Source organism: Oryx dammah, unplaced genomic scaffold (genome assembly GCF_014754425.2).
Source record: "Oryx dammah isolate SB20612 unplaced genomic scaffold, SCBI_Odam_1.1 HiC_scaffold_17, whole genome shotgun sequence".
In the NCBI taxonomy this organism is placed as follows: Eukaryota; Metazoa; Chordata; class Mammalia; order Artiodactyla; family Bovidae; genus Oryx; species Oryx dammah.
Genome location: NW_024070201.1, coordinates 6,970,499 through 6,988,756, shown reverse-complemented (window position 1 = coordinate 6,988,756; position 18,258 = coordinate 6,970,499). Strand labels below are relative to the sequence as shown.

At 38.0% G+C, this 18,258-nt stretch overlaps 1 protein-coding gene across 1 annotated transcript in view; it reads right to left on the bottom strand.

Annotated features, from left to right (window-relative positions):
* Nucleotides 1-18,258, bottom strand: part of TRPC6 (transient receptor potential cation channel subfamily C member 6) — a 158,046-nt gene that overhangs the window by 50,898 nt on the left and 88,890 nt on the right. The window contains exon 2 of the mRNA XM_040257870.1: nt 7,049-7,823. Coding sequence (XP_040113804.1) covers nt 7,049-7,823 — 775 coding nt within the window. The remainder of the gene's footprint in view (nt 1-7,048; nt 7,824-18,258) is intronic.

The window sequence follows — 18,258 nt, the reverse complement described above, 5'->3', positions numbered from 1 at the left end:
CTGTTGTATCATAAAGTTAGATTGTAAGTTCAGTTCAGTTCAGTCGCTCAATTGTGTCCGACTCTTTGCGACTCCATGAATTGCAGCACGCCAGGCTACCCTGTCCATCACCAACTCCCGGAGTTCATTCAAACTCACATCCATCAAGTCGGTGATAGCATCCAGCCATCTCATTCTCTGTTGCCCCCTTCTCCTCCTGCCCCCAATCCCTCCCAGCATCAGAGTCTTTTCCAATGAGTCAACTCTTCGCATGAGGTGGCCAGAGTAGTAGAGTTTCAGCTTTAGTATCATTCCTTCCAAAGAACCCCAGGGCTGATCTTCTTTAGAATGGACTGGTTGGATAAATTAAATTAAATTAAATTATTGGTAATTAAAGAACAATATTGGAAATATTGTTACCACAATCTAAAATGCAAATAGGCTTAAAAAGTGTTCAGAGACATAGGTCATAGGTAAATTCTGAAATAGTAAAAGGAAGTTCAAAATTTCAAAGAATGCTTTGCTAAAAAACTGGTACTGATCCTATTGTCTTTATGATGATTCTTAATCTTGAGTCAAGGAGAGAAGGGAGGTGTTACACTCTCCTTTCCCAATATCAAAAACAGTCAAAATTCTGAGTATATATTGCCAAAATTAGGCTTAGCCCAAGTTTAACTTAAGGTGGCTGAGGTCTCTTTCTACCAAAGTAAAAAGTTATTGATAAAAACTCAGTATATAAAGATTGAATTTGAATGGGTGAAACTTTAAATCTGGCTTCTCCCACATTCACTGTGAAGACCTGTAATCTCTCAGGTCTGTTGGTTTTCTTCTATTCCTGAGCTTCCATCTAACTGTTAGATTTCTCAGCTGTATTCTGGCTGTCACCTCTGCATAGATCCATCTTCAGACCTGATGATACTGGTAATGAGTGCAATTCATTCTGTCTAGAAGAGTCAAAGTGCCAGACTACAGTTGCCAGAGGAACTCACTTGCACCTCCTCTGTCCTCTTTTGTTAAATGACTCTGGATTAATACAGAAAAGGAGAATTTAGGAGGAGCTTAGAGAAACTATATATTGGAGTTTACGATCTTTGTGATCGTTCTCATCTCTAACTCTCATAAAATAGATTAATTGCCTTCAAACAGAGAAATATGAAGACTTTTCAAGGGCCACAGAACACTGATAGTTTTAAGAGAAATATTTCTAGGTCTTCAACTTTCCTGTAACTAATTTTCTTGAGAATAGATCATTTTTCCCTTTACAAAAAATTCTCCACTCTCACTCACCCCTGCAGCAAACAATGGAAATTCCCCTTTAATAATTAATTCAGGTACCACAGACCCTGAGGGATTTCCTGTATTTCCTTTCCTTAATACACATTTCCAATGAAGACGAAGCTAAATGATAGGAATACAGCATGCCAGTTCATGTTGGGATGTTCTGAATTTAGAGAATTTTAATATACTTTGCCTCTTCATTCTTCAACAGCTGTCAAAGAATGCATACTTCTTAAATGAGAGGGCATTAAGAAGATATCAGTAGGGAATCAGTTCAATTCAGTCGCTCAGTCGTGTCCGACTCTTTGCGACCCCATGAATCACAGCACGCCAGGCCTCCCTGTCCATCACCAACTCCCGGAGTTCACTTAAACTCATATCCATCAAGTCAGTGATGCCATCCAGTCATCTCATCCTCTGTCATCCCCTCCTCCTCCTGCCCTCAATCCCTCCCAGCATCAGAGTCTTTTCCAATGAGTCAACTCTTCGCATGAGGTGGCCAAAGGACTGGAGTTTCAGCTTTAGCATCATTCCTTCCAAAGAAATCCCAGGGCTGATCTCCTTTAGAATAGACTGGTTGATCTCCTTGCAGTCCTAGGGACTCTCAAGAGTCTTCTCCAACACCACAATTCAAAAGCATCAATTCTTCAGTGCTCAGCTTTCTTCACAGTCCAACTCTCACATCCATACATGACCACTGGAAAAACCATAGCCTTGACTAGACGGACCTTTGTTGGCAAAGTAATGTCTCTGCTTTTGAATATGCTATCTAGGTTGGTCATAACTTTTCTTCCAAGGAGTAAGCGTCTTTTAATTTCATGGCTGCAATCACCATCTGCAATGATTTTGGAGCCCAAAAAAATAAAGTCTGACACTGTTTCCACTGTTTCCCCATCTATTTCCCATGAAGTGATGGGACCAGATGCCATGATCTTCGTTTTCTGAATGTTGAGCTTAAGCCAACTTTTTCACTCTCCTCTTTCACTTTCATCAAGAGGCTTTTTAGTAGGGAATACTGAATACAAAATTCACTACTTTGTTTTATTTAAATTAAGTGATTATTTAAAATTATTCATTAAAAATTTTTTTTGAAATATATTTGATTTACAATGTTAGTTTCAGGTGTACAGCAAAGGGAATCAATCATACATATACATAAACCTACTTGTTTTAGATTCTTTTCCCATATAGACCATTACAGAGTATTGAGTAGAGTTCCCTGTGCTATACAGTAGGTTCTTATTAGTCATCTATTTTATATATAGTACAGTGTATATGTCAATCCCAATTTCCCAGTTTATCCTCTTCACCCTGATAACCATACGTTTATTTTCTACATCTGTGACTCTGCTTCTGTTTTGTAAACAAGTTTATTTTACCCTTATTTAAAACTACTCTTAGTACTCATCTTTTAGATGTATCATTAACTTAAACACATCACAAATGTGCAAGGCAGAAAAGTTTAGTCAGGATGAGTCTTTTTACTGTGACTTGGAATGGTTTCCAGGACTCAAAAATTTTCATAGGCTACTGGCTGAAGCACAAGGATAAAACTTTTATGTGATTTGTTTCAGATCAGTGTGGGTAATTCAGTAAGACAGTTATCAAATCATATCAAGAAATATTTATCCCAAATATAGTCTACTATCTTTTAATTCTATGCCATAAAATCATTAATAATTTACACATTCCATTAACAAAAACTAAAACAATATGCTGGCTGACATATCAAGTTATTTTAACAGGTTGTAAGTTTTTCTTTCATTAAATACATAACAAAAGCATGGATATGACTTGTTCCTTTAAAATTCATTTCCAATAGGAAATGTGTCATATATTTAAAATTTATTTTTCAGAATTTGTGTATGTTATTTTGAACAATTATGTTCAATTTATGTAGTTTTGATCAAATATACTGCTAATAAATATAATGGTAAGTATTTCCAGAATATTTTAAATACCTAGAGCCTGATGATAACAGAAAGTAAAACAAATTCTAAACTTTCTTATAAACACACATGTTACATATGTGTTATGCAATATATATCATATATTAAAAATACATATTTTATATATATATATAAAATAAGTGATCTATAAAGGCCTTTACAATAAAAAGCTACTACATTAGAAATCACATTTGTGGAGGAAAATGGACTAGAATACAAGTTTAAGGAGAAAAGGAAAGATGTAATTGTTAACAAATATTAAAGAGGAGGTTGTTTATTTTTAAAATAGGTGATGGTATGTATAAAATCACAGCACTTGAAGGCCCCTAGATACATCTGAAGCAGCCATTTAAGATACCTATTTTTAAATGTTAATATTTAGGCCATGCAGAAATTATACCTTTTTAAATTATTTAAACTTAAAAGTAAATAAATTTAGATGCCAACTTTAAAATGTACTCATGAGCACAGCATTTTTCAAATGTTTTTCTGGTGAAAAGGAAGCAAAAGAATTTGAAGACCACGAGCAGAGAGGATTGCCTGTTGCCAGTACAATATTTCAGGTCCCTGTGAGGTATCTCAGATCCTGCAGTCTTCGGTCCCTGAGACTCTACGGGGCTTGATTACTAAAAATAAGACTGGAAGGATACATGTTGGCATGTTGCAGTATCTGTGTTTATTTCTGGAAGGATTCATGTTGGCTTGTTGCAGTATCAAAATTAGAAATGATTTTAAAATTTTTCTTCATGTTTAAATTACTATTTTTTAACATGATCATGTAAGGTGACCTTTGAACAAAGCAGAGGGAAGGAGAACCAGTACTCTATTGAGTGAAAACTCCACACATAACTCTCCAGAAGGCCCTTGGCATCCACTGTTCCACACCCATGGATTCAACCAGCCCAGGCTCGTGTGGTACTGTACTGCATATTTAGTGAAAATAAGCCACATGTAAGTGAACCCATATACTTCAAACTCGTGTTGTTCAAGGGTCAACTATATTCTCTTAAAATAAGAAAAGAGAAGTTATTCTTGAAGGATAGAGCAGCAGATTTAGCAAATCTCACCAGAGACACCAAGCCCTTTTGGGTCCCATCCTGTTGTAAACTGAGGCTGGGCTGCTGGAGCAGGTTTAGCACCATCACACCAGTGTGCATGGTAGCACAATATGCTTTCCCTGAGTTTACACGCGAGAGTCATGGCGGCGCATTCTCACATGAGGCTGTTCTTGCCTCTATAGGCCAACAGAGTCTGGGAGAATAAATTAATTGTTCTAGAGCATCCCGTCTGGTGAGAAAGAAAACATTATTCTTTCTCATTTTGTATTTGCCAACAGCTTTTAAAAACAGCCAAGAACTGGCCTTTCTCCTTCTGTAATGCAAGGATCTGGAGAGTCAAATTTCTAATTAGAAAAGTTGTTGAATTGTCAAGTTCTAGGACATACTTTTAAAAACATTTGTAAAACTGCTACCCTTTTTTAACAGTATACTTGAATACTTGAGGATGATTTTTTAAAGATATTAGGAATAACATATTATTAAAGAGATTTGTGTTTTCAGAGAATTACCTTTTCTTTGCCATTAACCCTTCACAGAGGCAGGGCATTAAGCAAAGGGTGAGCCTGATTAGAGGCTAAAGGTGTGGACCTACACAGAGAAAGCAGGGCTGGAGGGAAAGTGCCTGATCCATTTACCTCGCACCTTGGTGGGCAGAAACAGTGTGTGATGAACAAGCAAAGGGATATCCAGATCCCTAATTTATCATAAACCTAAAGCGGCCTTCACATTATGCAATGCATTTAGGGACAATGAAAAATTCGCATTCTGATTAGATATGATTCTTTCACCTTTGGCCCACCAGCCCACCCATCATTCCACAAGGTCATGTCTTAGAGTTATTTCACACAGGCCTTTGCTCTTCTATTAAATTACAAGTTAATTGAGGGCAGGATTATTGACTGAACTGTCTTGGTGCTGTGCGATATCTCCACCCTCATTCTTGACCCTCCCCAGTACAATATTTGCTACAACCATGGGCTTAGAAGATGTAGCAAGTGAATGAATGAATGAAGAATGGTTTAGAGTATCGTGTAAACAAAGATACAGTTACAGAAACAGAAATGTTGAAACCTAAGCAGTAAAATTTCATAAATTAAATATACATTTTAAGATCATATTAATCAGATTTCCAACATAGCGAAGTTCCCTGCCTCCCTGAGTCCTGGGAGCAAAGTGAGAAGTAGGAAAGAATGAGACATTGTTGGAAGAGATCATCTGCTTGTCCTGCATCCTCAGCTGCCAGGGAGCTAGAGGAAAAGCAGCATCCTCCATGCTGGGGACCATCGGAAGACTTCAGTCATCACTGACCTGCCCTCCTCACCTGCACAGATAGGACCTGGGGAGAGACACATACTAGGCTGGGGTTTGCAGTGTTCCTTCAGTGACAGAGGCACCAAGAAACTGCACAGGAGAGACCCCAAGGTACAGAATAGAGAGACATGCTTTCTCACAGCATAAAGAAGAGAGAAAATGAAACCAATATTTATCTTTGTGTAATACTGTATTTGATTCCAAGCAGTGTATAGCTGAGGAAAGAGGAAAAGCCCACCTTAAATAGTAACATACAGCAGAACATGATGAACACTGTAAGAAAGGTCAGATAACCTGTGGAGGAAATTTAAAGGTGTGTGTGTGAGTGTGTGACCTCGGACTAGGAATCTGAACTTTTACCCTCTCCAAATGAAGCACAAACCTCGCAGAGAATGGCAAGTTCTGACAGCGTGTCTCCCCACTTACTTCTTATTTAGAGATTGCTCAAAGTTCCCTTGAGGCAGGAACAGAGACACAGACACAGAGAAAGGACATGTGGACTCAGGGCGGGAGGGGAAGAGTGCGATGAGTGGAGAGAGCGGCGCTGACCTATGTGCACTACCTTGTGTGTATGTCAGATATAAAACAGGCAGCTAGTGGGATCGCATCAGAGCACAGCGAGCTCATCTCAGCGCTCTGTGATGATCTGGAGGGGTGTGATCAAGGGAACGGAGAGGGATTCAGAAGGGAGGGGGCATATGTATATATATGGCCGATTCACTTTGTTGTACAGCAGACACGAATACAACATCGTAAAGCAATTATTTTGACTACTTCCCCCATATCTACAAGCTTTAGTTTTGGCTGTTACCTTGGCCTAAAATATCTTCTCCTTCATTCCCTGCCTTCAAATATGCTACTTATTCTGCCATATGCAGCTGAAATACCATTTTTCTCGTAACTTTTCTGACATCTAATCTGAATTAAATACTGCTTTCTCTGAACTGCTACAGCACACTGCTTATAGCCATATCTAGTAGTTTCATTTCTCTTTATAACAAATGTATACATGCATGCATCTGTCTCTCAGGTCAAACTATGACTTCCTTTATCTTATTCATCTTTCTGACCTCAACAGTAGCTATCACCATGATCTGAATATAGAAACAGAGTTTCACAGGAGACAGACATGGGTTTTAGAGTCTGCATCCCTGAGTTCTGATATCAGCTCTGTCATTTCACCAGCTGTGGATCTTGGGCCTTACTTAACCTTTCTATACCTCTATTTCTGCATCTGAAAAGGAACTAAGATCCTCCCAAGGGTCTAATAGGTATCAGACATAATAAATACAAAATGTCTAGTTTATAGTAGATCATCTCCAAATGGTAGTAACCATAACTTTTACTCTACATAATAAAGAACTTGTTGAATCAAATATATAAAATTGCCTACTATCTATGATACCTAACAGAGTGTGAGTACATAGTGGAAGCTTATAAATTCACCTTGACTCCGACTTGTTTAAAACCTACCTTGAACTCCTTCTCTATGTTGGCCAGCACTGCCAGCTCATTGCTAAGCTCTAAAGCTGTCATGACTGGGTCTTCACTAGACAATGACAGGTACGCTGGGCTTGCCAGGCCTTTGTAGGCATTAATTCTAGATCTGGAGTGGCTGAAGGAGTCATGCTTCTGTTTCTGGTTGCATTCACTGCACTTGCAGAAATAGTCATGAGGCCGTTCGATCCGAGCACCCTTCCGCAAGAGGGTGTGCACGATTTCATATTCCTGGCAGTGGGCAGCCAGAATGATGGGGGTCACGTCATGGGAGAACCGTGTCCCATCTTCATCATACGCATAAAAATCATCTTGCTGGAGTTCAGACTGACTGGGGCTGGTTGCTAACCGCTTGCCTTCAGCAAAAGCTGGGTGACTGAGAATGGCTTCCACAATCCGAACATAACCTTTACTAATAGCTAAAAGCAAGGCATCCCCAACACGAGAGAGATTTTCTTTCTTGAGAAGAAGTTCTGTAATTTCCAGATGCTCGTTAGCTACTGCCAGCTGCAGGGCGTTCTGGCCCATGTAATCCACACAGTTGACATTGAGTGAGAGGCATTCTTCCAACATCTTCCTTACCACTGGGATGTTGCCATACTCAGCTGCATCTAAAAAGCGTTCCTCCTCAATAGATAGGCTTGTTGAGTGGTCATTAAACATGTACGCTGGTCCTCGGTTAGCTAACCGTCTCCCCTTCTCACGGAGAACTGTCTGCCGCCGGTGGGGCAGTCTATTGTCGGTGCCCCGGCTGCAATAAAACAGAAAGATTGTGAACAAATTACATTAAGAGCATTTAGTGTGTCAGATGACCTGCCATTCATCTAATGCAGTCCTCAAACGTATTAGATGTTGTCCTATCATCTCTAGACCGACTATAACACAAATGAAGACACATTTATTTGTTAATGGATTCCAAGAATTTCTCTTTTTAGAAAGTCAAGCACTTTGCAGATTTTAACATTTTAATTTGGGTGGAGGTTCAAGCAGTTCCCATAATCTCTCTGGGACGTGCATATACAGATGAATATGTGTTTTTCATTTACATGTGGTATAGATAAACAACGACCAAAATGTTGCCATTATGACATAGTGTGTGAAAATATAAAAAATAAGTTAGGAAAATAACAAACCCACTCAAATCAACACATATTTATTGAGTCCCTCCTATGCCAGGGCCAGGCATTATTTAAGGTCTGGAAAAAGCAATGGTGAAAACAAAATAAAGTTTCTGTCCTTATAAATCTTATAGTCCAAAGGGAGAAATGGGCAATTAGTGTATTGCCCTGTTATTAGGTGTTTAATTGTCATGATAAACCTACCTCAGAGGCATCTAGTCTACCTTCCTAGAGAAATGATGTGCTGAAAATGGAAGCATAGAAGTCAAGTGTGACAGTGTATTTGGGGAGAATGGGACAAGGTCAGGTACAGCTAGGGAGCTTCCTCCAGCACCGGGATTAATTAAATGCCACAGTGAGGGTTTCATTGACAAGGAAAATAAATGGGTTGGACTCTGCTAGGCATTATTCTAAAAATCACTGGAAACCTGAAAAGATGTGATCTGGTGTTAAGTGGGAAGGAAAGAGTGTGAGAGAGTGTGAGAGTGAGACAAGGCCAGGTACAGGTGGGGAGCTTCCTCCAGCAGAGGGATCAATTAAATGCCACAGTGTGGGTTTCATTGACAGGGAAAATAAATGGGTTGGACTCTGCTAGGCATTATTCTAAAAATCACTGGAAACCTGAAAAGCTGTGATCCAGGTGTTCAGTGGGAAGGATCAAAAGGGTGGCTAGCCTTCAATGTTGGCTCTCACTCTGTGATCAGAAAAAGTGATACTCCCTCTGAAGGAAATGCTAAAATGGGGACTTTTTTCTCTAGTGATTCACAGCTTCATGTCTTAAGGTCTTTTTGAGCTTGAAGCTGTGTTACTATTACTAACTGGAAACCCAACAATGATAAGTTCCTGCAAAATATGAAAGAGCCAGGTTATGAGGGAGTATGAAATGAAGAAAAGTGTGACTGATGATTGATGTCACAGATTTTTATAAATGTTCCAAAAGTCATCCTCCTTCAAAGACTCACAAACTTCCCTGAATGAAGAGAATTTAAATAGACCCCAAAACCCCATAAACCATCTTTCCCTTCTATGGGGCCAGGCCTAGAGAAGCTAACTTTCTTTCCAAACTAACCCTTGTCCATCTTGATACCAAAGCTCCAGGCAATGTTGACCATGGCAGTATGATGCCCAAAGGAGTTAGCAAAAGTCTGCAGCTCAGAAATAGGTTGTGTCTCTCCAAGGAGCTTGAAGAATGTTCTGCCATATTCACAAAATTTTTTCAGAAATTTTTGTTCAACAGTGTAACCATTCATGGCCTCTTAAAACTAACCAAGTTGTTTTACTGAAAAGACAGCTATGTAAATTGTTTAAAATGATGTCGAGGCCATAGCCAAACATGCTATGGTACTAGTAATCTTTAAAAATTTTTAATTGGAGGATAATCGCTTTATAATATTGCATTAGTTTCTGCCATGCAATACCGTGAATCAGCCAAAAGTATGCATATATCTCCTCCCTCTAGAGCCTCCCTCTCACCTCTCCATAATTTTTAAGATTGATCGTCAAATAATGTACATATAGCTTTTATTAAGCACTATAATAAGGGAATTATTTATGCATCTATTTTTCTTTCTGTAGCTATTGTTTGGTTTCCAATTCATTTTACCCTGCATCCAAGCCATGCATGTGCATGCTGAAAGACTTGAAAAGCTTGTTACAGAAGATAGCAGGCCCTTATTCTTCATCTTCTCCACATCCTGATATTTAAAAGAAATACCTTTCAACTATTTTAGTTGATTATTTTATAATTTAAATCCTTACATCCATATAACTTGGTAATATTGCTATTTCTTAATTTTCCAAATTTGGTATCACCTACAGACTTCCCATTGTGAAAGCTGAGTATTTAGGTCACTTTCACAATCTCCCACCCTATGTTCACAACCTTCTCTCTCTCTCTCACATACACACACACACACACCACCACCCATGCTTTTTTGGTGATAGTCATTCTGATGGCTTGAGGTGATATCTCACTGTAGTTTGATTTGCATTTCTCTAATAATTAGTGATGCTGAGTATTTTTTTCATGTATTTGGTGACCATCTGTATGTCTTCTTTGGAGAAATGTCTATTAAGATCTTCTGCCCATTTTTGATTGGGCTGTTTGTTTTTTTGATTTTGAGCTACATGAGCTATTTGTATATTTTGGAGATTAATCCTTTGTCAGTTGCTTCATCTGCAAATATTTTCTCCCATTCTGAGGGTTGTCTTTTCATCTTGTTTATGGTTTCCTTTGCTATGCAAAAGCTTTTAAGTTTAATTAGGTCCTATTTGTTTATTCTTGTTTTTATTTTCATTACTCTAGAAGATGGGTCAAAAAAGAAACCTTGCTTCAGTTTTGGCCAGATGCTGCAAAACTCTTAGAAGAAAACATAAACAGAACACTCTTTGATATTTTTGATTCTTGTCTACAGGGTCCTTTGTTTCTGGAACTCCTCCTTTTTGAATGTTGGTAATTCTGGAATATCCTTTATTTTCTTCTTTTTTCTCTCTTATTTTCCAATTATTTATCTCTTTGTATAATACTCTCAGATATTTCTTCAACTTTAATCTATCTTTTGAAAATTTTTCCTCTGCTATTACTTTTTAATTTGCAAGGACATCTTTTATTCCTCACATTAAAAAAAATAATATTTTTTTCTGCTTTTGGAAACACAGTATCTTATCTAATTCTGGGGACATCAGTGATAAAGACTCTGACACAGATCAGAACACTTCAGGGAATTTACTCCTATTCCTTTATTATGCTTGTTTTTATATTTCTATTTTATGTTTGTTTTATAATGTATATTAAAGTTTTGCCTCAAGTAACTAGTGATCCTTAGTTGACATTATTTTTAATTTTTAAAAAATAAATATTACTTCTAATGTCTTTTCAAAGAGAAAGTAATTTTTTCTGTGACTTTTCTGGCTTCTAATAACCTCTTTAGCCTTTCACTTTCTCTCTTGTCTTCGGTATGTATTACTTTCCATAGATTCTGTTGTAGATAGGAGGAAGCTCAAAAATCAGGGGGAGAGGAGACATCTCCTGAATATGATTAATGCTCTGAGAAAGAAAAACTGTAAAATTAAAGGAGAAAAGAGCTAGGATCAGGGGATTTATAGAAGTGAGATTAAATTACTAGGAGTGCAAGAAAGGTTTTTGTGTAACTGAAAAATAAAAACACACAGAATTGACACAAAATAGTACCAAGTACCAAAAGGCCAAGAACCAAGCCTCTTTCTTGTTCTTTTCCTTCCATAAGATCAGCAGAAATAATTATTCCAATCTATTTTACAGAATTACTTCTAGGCTCAATTGAAATTATGAATGTGGAAAGCATTTAAATGGAAATGTTCAAGTTCTAATAATATTGTTTGCTTTCCCACTTGACATCCATGTGATATTTTAGGCTATTCTTGTAATTATCAAGAGTGCTTTAATCTACATAATCTGGGACAAAGTTGTCACCTAAGAGTACTTGAGAGTTATTTATTTATTAAATTAATTTATTATTTTAATTGGAGGATAATTGCAATATTCTAATGGTTTTTGCCATACATCAACATGAATCAGCCACAGGTATATATGTGTCTCCCTCATCCTGAACCCCCTCCCACCTCCCTCCGCACTCTATCCCTCTGTGTTGTTCCAGAGCACCAGCTTTGGGTGCCCGGCTTCATGCATTGAATTACACTGAGGTAGAATAAGCCTGAGTTGTGACACCTTTCATTCTAAATTTCTAAATTAATGATTTATGACTTTATTATTATTAATATGAATAATGGCAAGTTCTACCCTGGCAAGCCACTAAGGATATATCCAATCTCCTTCTAAACTATTATGACTTTCATACCTATAACTTTCATCCTTTTGAAGAATAGCAAAGATAGTTCCAGAGAAAATGTTTTCTTCAGTTTGAAAGCTTCTCCTGTCTCTATCACAAATTTTAATCATATGCAGTGACATAGATTTCAGATATGTTTTTATAAAAAAGGTTTGGATCATCATCATTTCCTTAGCACTCTGCCACAGGAAAGCCAGATACAGAATGTTTATAGAGGCATTTAAGATTGTTTTAGGAAGACAACCCTGACAGGCAGAATGAAGGCAATAGTCCTTGCATGGGTAGTGAGATAAAGGGAAAGCATTTGCATGTTGACAAAATGCATGATTTGCTGTCTCCTGTCTTCCTCAATGGCTTCCCTAGTGGCTCAGCTGGTAAAGAATCTGCCTAAAATGCGGGAGACCTGGGTTCGATCCCTGAGCTGGGAAGATCCCCTGGAGAAGGGAACAGCTACCCAATCCAGTATTCTGGTCTAGAGAATTCCATGGACTGTACAGTCCATGGGGTTGCAAAGAGTTGGACAGACTGAGCGACTTTCACTTCACTTTGTCTTCCTCAACTGCAGTCTAAAGAAGCAACAAAAGGCCTCTATGTATAGCATTTCTTCACAAGTGGTGATGCTTAATCCTAAAGTGTCAAACACAAAAGCAACATATGTAACAGCTTTTTAAATGACAAATATTTGAAGCCTTTCAAGAAAGATACTAGACATTGCTAGATTATAGTACCTCTCTGAGAATGGATTTTACAAGGCTATATTGTAGAACTGTATATTAATTACAAATGTAACCTAGAAAAACTGTCTACTAGAAATAGGAACAATAGCCCAAAGCATTATGTCGACAAAAGAGACATTTTCATTCCACCTTAAGTGCACACTTTAAAAGCAGGTTCTTGTATTTAAGAAAAATACTTATTAAGATTCTTTTCTTCATCCCTTTAGCCATATTTAGCATGGTTGGATGTTTAGTAACCTACATTTTTGTGACTATATTTTTATAATTTGCTTTATCACCATACATAAATACCAGTTCTAGGAAATAGTATAAATAGTCAATGCCTCCATACTACTCAAATATTGATTAGGTCAAGAAGACAACCTTTTTTACATACCTCATTTCTATGATTATTTTTGTTGGCTAAATAGTGTCTGTTGGCCTACATAGGGAGAGATGGAATAACCCATCTCTATTGAAAATGCCAGCAATGCAAATTAGCTTCTGAGTCAAATGGACAGTGTGTTTGAAGCCAGAACATGTGCAGTAATTTTCTACATCCTGTTCAAATATGATACACTTTTATCAAACGGAACTGCTCCTCTACAAACTAAGCTCCATATTAAGTATCTATCTTCACTTTTATTTTTTGCTTCAAAAATCCTTGAAATATTTAAATAAAGCACAGTTCTACTAAAGCAGAAGTGCTGAAACCATAAATGGCATGTAACTATTCCAGGCAGCATGGAAGAGCCACAACAGTAGACTTTTAGACTTCTTATAGGAAAGTGAAAATTAAACAATTCTAGGATATATATTTTATTATGTGCACAATCATCCACAGAAAAAATTAGATGTGGATAATTAGAGGTTAACAACCAACTCAACTAGCAATTTTGCATACTACTTTAGGAGGATAAATGATAAAAGTATTTTATTCTGATTTTGTAATGAAACTGTTTTTATTCTAGTTAATCTCTAGCCACACACTTTCCTCTGGGGCTTCCTCTGGTCCTTCCTAAGGGGCTGAGGGGGCAATAAACAACTGTAGTGGTTTTCTTTTCTCCCATGAGAACAAGGACTATTTTGCCTTATTCAACACTGGATTCCCAGTGCTTAGCAGAAAGGCACACTGCAGACACTCCAGACATAACATCAAATGCATGAACCCCTCTTGTCACAGGACTAAAAACCAAAGCTTGTTTGCTATTAAGCCAACAGCAAATCACTGGGATATACAACCCTACCAAAAAAAAAAAAAAAAAAGGAATACAACATGAAGGTTGAATCATAACATGCTCTGGAGTACATATAATAATTATATTCATTTCAAATAAGCGGGAAGTTCAATAGGGAACGAAGAAAACTGAAAGGCATATTTTTAAAAGTGGCATCCTCGTGACTTGTCTATGATCCAGAAGTGGAGTCTCTTGTCCTTAAAAAACTAATATTATCTCACCTCTATTGCTTTCCTTGTCTACCCTTGACACCACACATAGAGCAGAACTACCTATCCTCACAACATATTATCAAATCCCTTTACCCTCCAGGTACTTTTCAAGGTAACAGTTCTTTATTTTGATTCAATTAGCTTCGATTTTCCCCCATGGACTCTTCCTAGTCCATCAAACACTAACTTTCTATGTGATTAGTCACACTATATCACACTACGGCTTCAGTATTCTGCAAAATGACAGAGGCCTGAACTGCTTGTCACTTTTAGGTGGGAGTCAGCAAAAATGTGACTGAAAATGTCGTGCATATAACGTATTTTTGTCTATTTTTACCACCAATTGACATCTCATTTTTATACATTAGAAAGCCAACTATGAGAGAATGAAAACATGAGTAAATACTGGAACAGTTATGGAATTTTTTTAAAACAACTAAATCTGAAATGTCATTGTTTCTTTTCAGCCTTTAGCTTGTAGTTTATTTCATGTGTCATGCCATCCTTCTTTGAAATGCTCTTTCAAAGAAAGAATGCCCATGGATTTTTTATTTGTTTTGACAGAGTACTCTTGGAGATATTAAAAGTTTGTGTTTAATACAAGCAAAATATATCCCAATTATCTCACCAAAGAGTTTTAAGCCCTTTGCCTCAATATCAACAGCCATCATAGTCCTGTGTATTACACAAGCATATTTTCCTATTCCAAAATAACTTCTATATAAGATAGATTCCTGACAGGAGAAGAATACTTAAATTGGGTAATCTGAGGACTTTAATGAAGAGATACTAGGACTGTGTGGCAGGAGCTGGGGAAATCCACCATGGTGCCTTTCAGTACTTGGTCTAGGACAAAGGAGGCTTCAGACTGAAGGGGCAAAAGGAGGAAAAGTTAGAAGCAGTTAAATAGGGTAACTCTAAGGCAAGGCCCACTTGATAGTGTTTCTGGGCCTTTAGTTGAGGGTAATAGCCAACCCTCGAGAAAAAATCAGGGGAACTGATATTCTGACCTCACTCTCCCGCCCTCTAGTATCTCAGAGGGGCCTTCCCATGGGCTGCACCCAACCCCAAACCTGGGGGTAAGGAGCACACTGAAGCCATCCACACAGGTTTGCACTGATGCCAACCCCTCGGGAAGAGGGCAGTGTGCAAAGGTGGGGAATAGGCCATGAGAGCAAACCAACAACACCCAACACATGGTCTGGAGGTGGATTTGACTTTGCCATGATGTTCTCCTTCAGAAATCACTGATGAAAACAGGCATAGAAAATTGTAAGTCTACAATTTTTTTTTTTATAAGAGTCATTGATACATCGTTAGTTGTCACCTTTCTGAGCTTACTTTTCCTTCTATAAACTGTCAGGAGAGATACCCACATTCAGTTTCAGGCGGTCCAATATCTTAAAAATTAGCCTTTAACTAAGATTCATCTATCTGCATTTCAGTTAATGTTCCTATGAGGCTTAAGAGGAATAGCTCTGATTGTGAGGGTGAGAAGGAGGGCAATATGATGTCACTGAAACATTTAGAATTGTTAAGATTGTGTGTTTAGCACGAGCTGAAGCTGCCAACTGCTGGAGCTAACAGTGCTAGACTCTACTAATAAGTCTGAAACATGCTTTCAACATCTTCCTTGGAGGCTAGATCCAGTTGCTCACAATGCAGGTTTAAATCTATATGTACCCAGAATGTATAAAGGAGTACAAATATAGAGAAAGATGACTAAAGGATACAGTACACAGTTTAATTGATTTAGAAACCAAAATTGTGGACTGTCTTTCTTTGTTGATTCAGCATAATTTTACCATTATCATGCCTCATATCAACCATCATGATCTTAATAGTTCACTCATTCAGCAGATCAAATATTTGCGATTCCAGGTACTATGCTAGATACATGAGGGACACTTCAAGGAAAGACACTCAAGACATGGCAGAAAGAAGAAAAGTAAACTGAAAATCACAGGGTGATGCATATTAATAAAGAAAAATTACAACATGCTATATAAATGAAGAGCAAGGAACTGAAGAATTTTCCTTCCTGTTAGAACAAGGAAGAAGTTAGCAGGAGGGAGAGAAGAGGAAAAAAGGCACTCCAGGCAAAGACAACCATACTTGGAAAAGTCAGCAGTCCAAAGAAATGGAACGATGTCCATTATGGCTGGAATGCACTGGAGTTCCCTCTTCCAAGGGGCTTCTTATCCCTGGCTCAGTTTAATTGAAGGTTGAGGACTCAGGATTTAGAAGCTGGAGTCTGGGTTCCATTGCTAATCTTAGTTCAACACTTAGGATGTATGCCTTAGGCAAAAAGGTGAAAATTTAGATAACTCTAAGGCCAAAAGCTAATAATTTAGGAGATTCAAGCTTCAGAACTCAACTGTGAGGTTCTAGCTCAAGGGGCTTTGTTCTGAGGCATTTGGAGGTTACATAATTCAAGTGCACAAGTTTGGAAAAATTAAGGACACATATATGGCTGCTGAGAATTAAGTCTTCAGGGATCTAAAGAACTTGAGGCAAGTCTGGGGAGCTCTGCCAAGTACTGGGAAGAACACTGCTTTGAAGAAAGACAGACTTTGTTGGGAATCCTGATCGGGCCATTTACTAGCTGTATAACCTCTCTGAGCACCCAGTGCTATTAAATGGGTAAACTGGGGAGCTGGGGAAATAATGTAACTTTGCAGAGATCCTATGAAATTGGTGACTCATGCAGTTCAGCTTAAGGTAATTTGATGCCTTAAGCCTAATGGACATTAAATCCTTCTTAACTATAATTGTTCAAAGCTTTCCAGTTTGAAGATGTTCTGTTTAATAAACAAGGTGGAAGCTAAGTAGTCATTAAATGGCTTTCCTTTCCTCAACGTAATCTCTTAAATTTGCGCCATGTGCCCAAAATTACAGATTGGCCTTCCCTTGTTTTTTTCCTTACTACTTTCATTGCCTTAGTTTTGTTTTAATCTTCATCATATTCTGAACTTCATTCTTGCTTGCACTGTTCCTAAATAATGCTCCAGTCTTTTCTCTTCGTCCCTTGACTGTGTTTGTCTTACCCTTCTTGTATACATGTGCTCTTAAAGCCCCATTTCATCTTCACTTTACAGGATCAGGCACAAGCTGTGCCTATAATGTCTGTGAATCTACACATGAATGACTAGGTAATAGAAAGAAACATATATGAAAAGAGAAATTAATGGAGAGCATCCTGTTTTGTCACATTTCTAGAAGCTTCCAAAGCTATTTTATTCCATGTGTATCTGTGTGCGTGTGCTTAGTCATATCCAACTCTTTGTGACCCCATGGACTGCAGCCCACCATGTTCCTCTATATATGGAATTTTTCAGGCAATAATACTGGAGTGGATTGCCATTTCCTACTCCAATTTTTACTCCATATCAATAACTAATTTTTTTACTATACAGTTAGAATGTCATTTATCCTCAATAACCAAGTGTGTCACAACCATACTGCACAAGCTTCCTGTGCTGGCAGGGAGTTAAACTTTGAAAAGTACATCCTGTATTCACCAAGTAAGGGTAACTTCTCATAACGTTCCTGCATCATTCAGGTAGCTGAGGGCAAAGTAGACAGACTACTCTGTAGATATAATCATACTTGCTAAACTTCCTACAAAATGAATGGATTTCTCCATCCAGAAGGATGTAATCTAACAAAACATCATATTTTTAGATCATGAATTTGTGGGATAAGATAATTTTATGTCTAAATATTAAAATAGTCACATAGCTAAATCAACCAATTTTTATATATTCATTTGATACTACTTAGTGAAAGTGAAAGTCGCTCAGGCGTGTCTGACTCTTTGGGACCCCACGGACTATACAGTCCATGGAATTCTCCAGGCCAGAATACTGGAGTGGGTAAGCCTTTTTCCCTTCTCCAGGGTATCTTCCCAACCCAGGCATCGAACCCAGGTATCCCACATTGCAGGCAGATTCTTTAGCAGCTTGCTGCTGCTGCTGCTGCTAAGTCGCTTCAGTCGTGTCCGACTCTGTGTGACCCCATAGACAGCAGCCCACCAGGCTCCACCATCCCTGGGATTCTCCAGGCAAGAGCACTG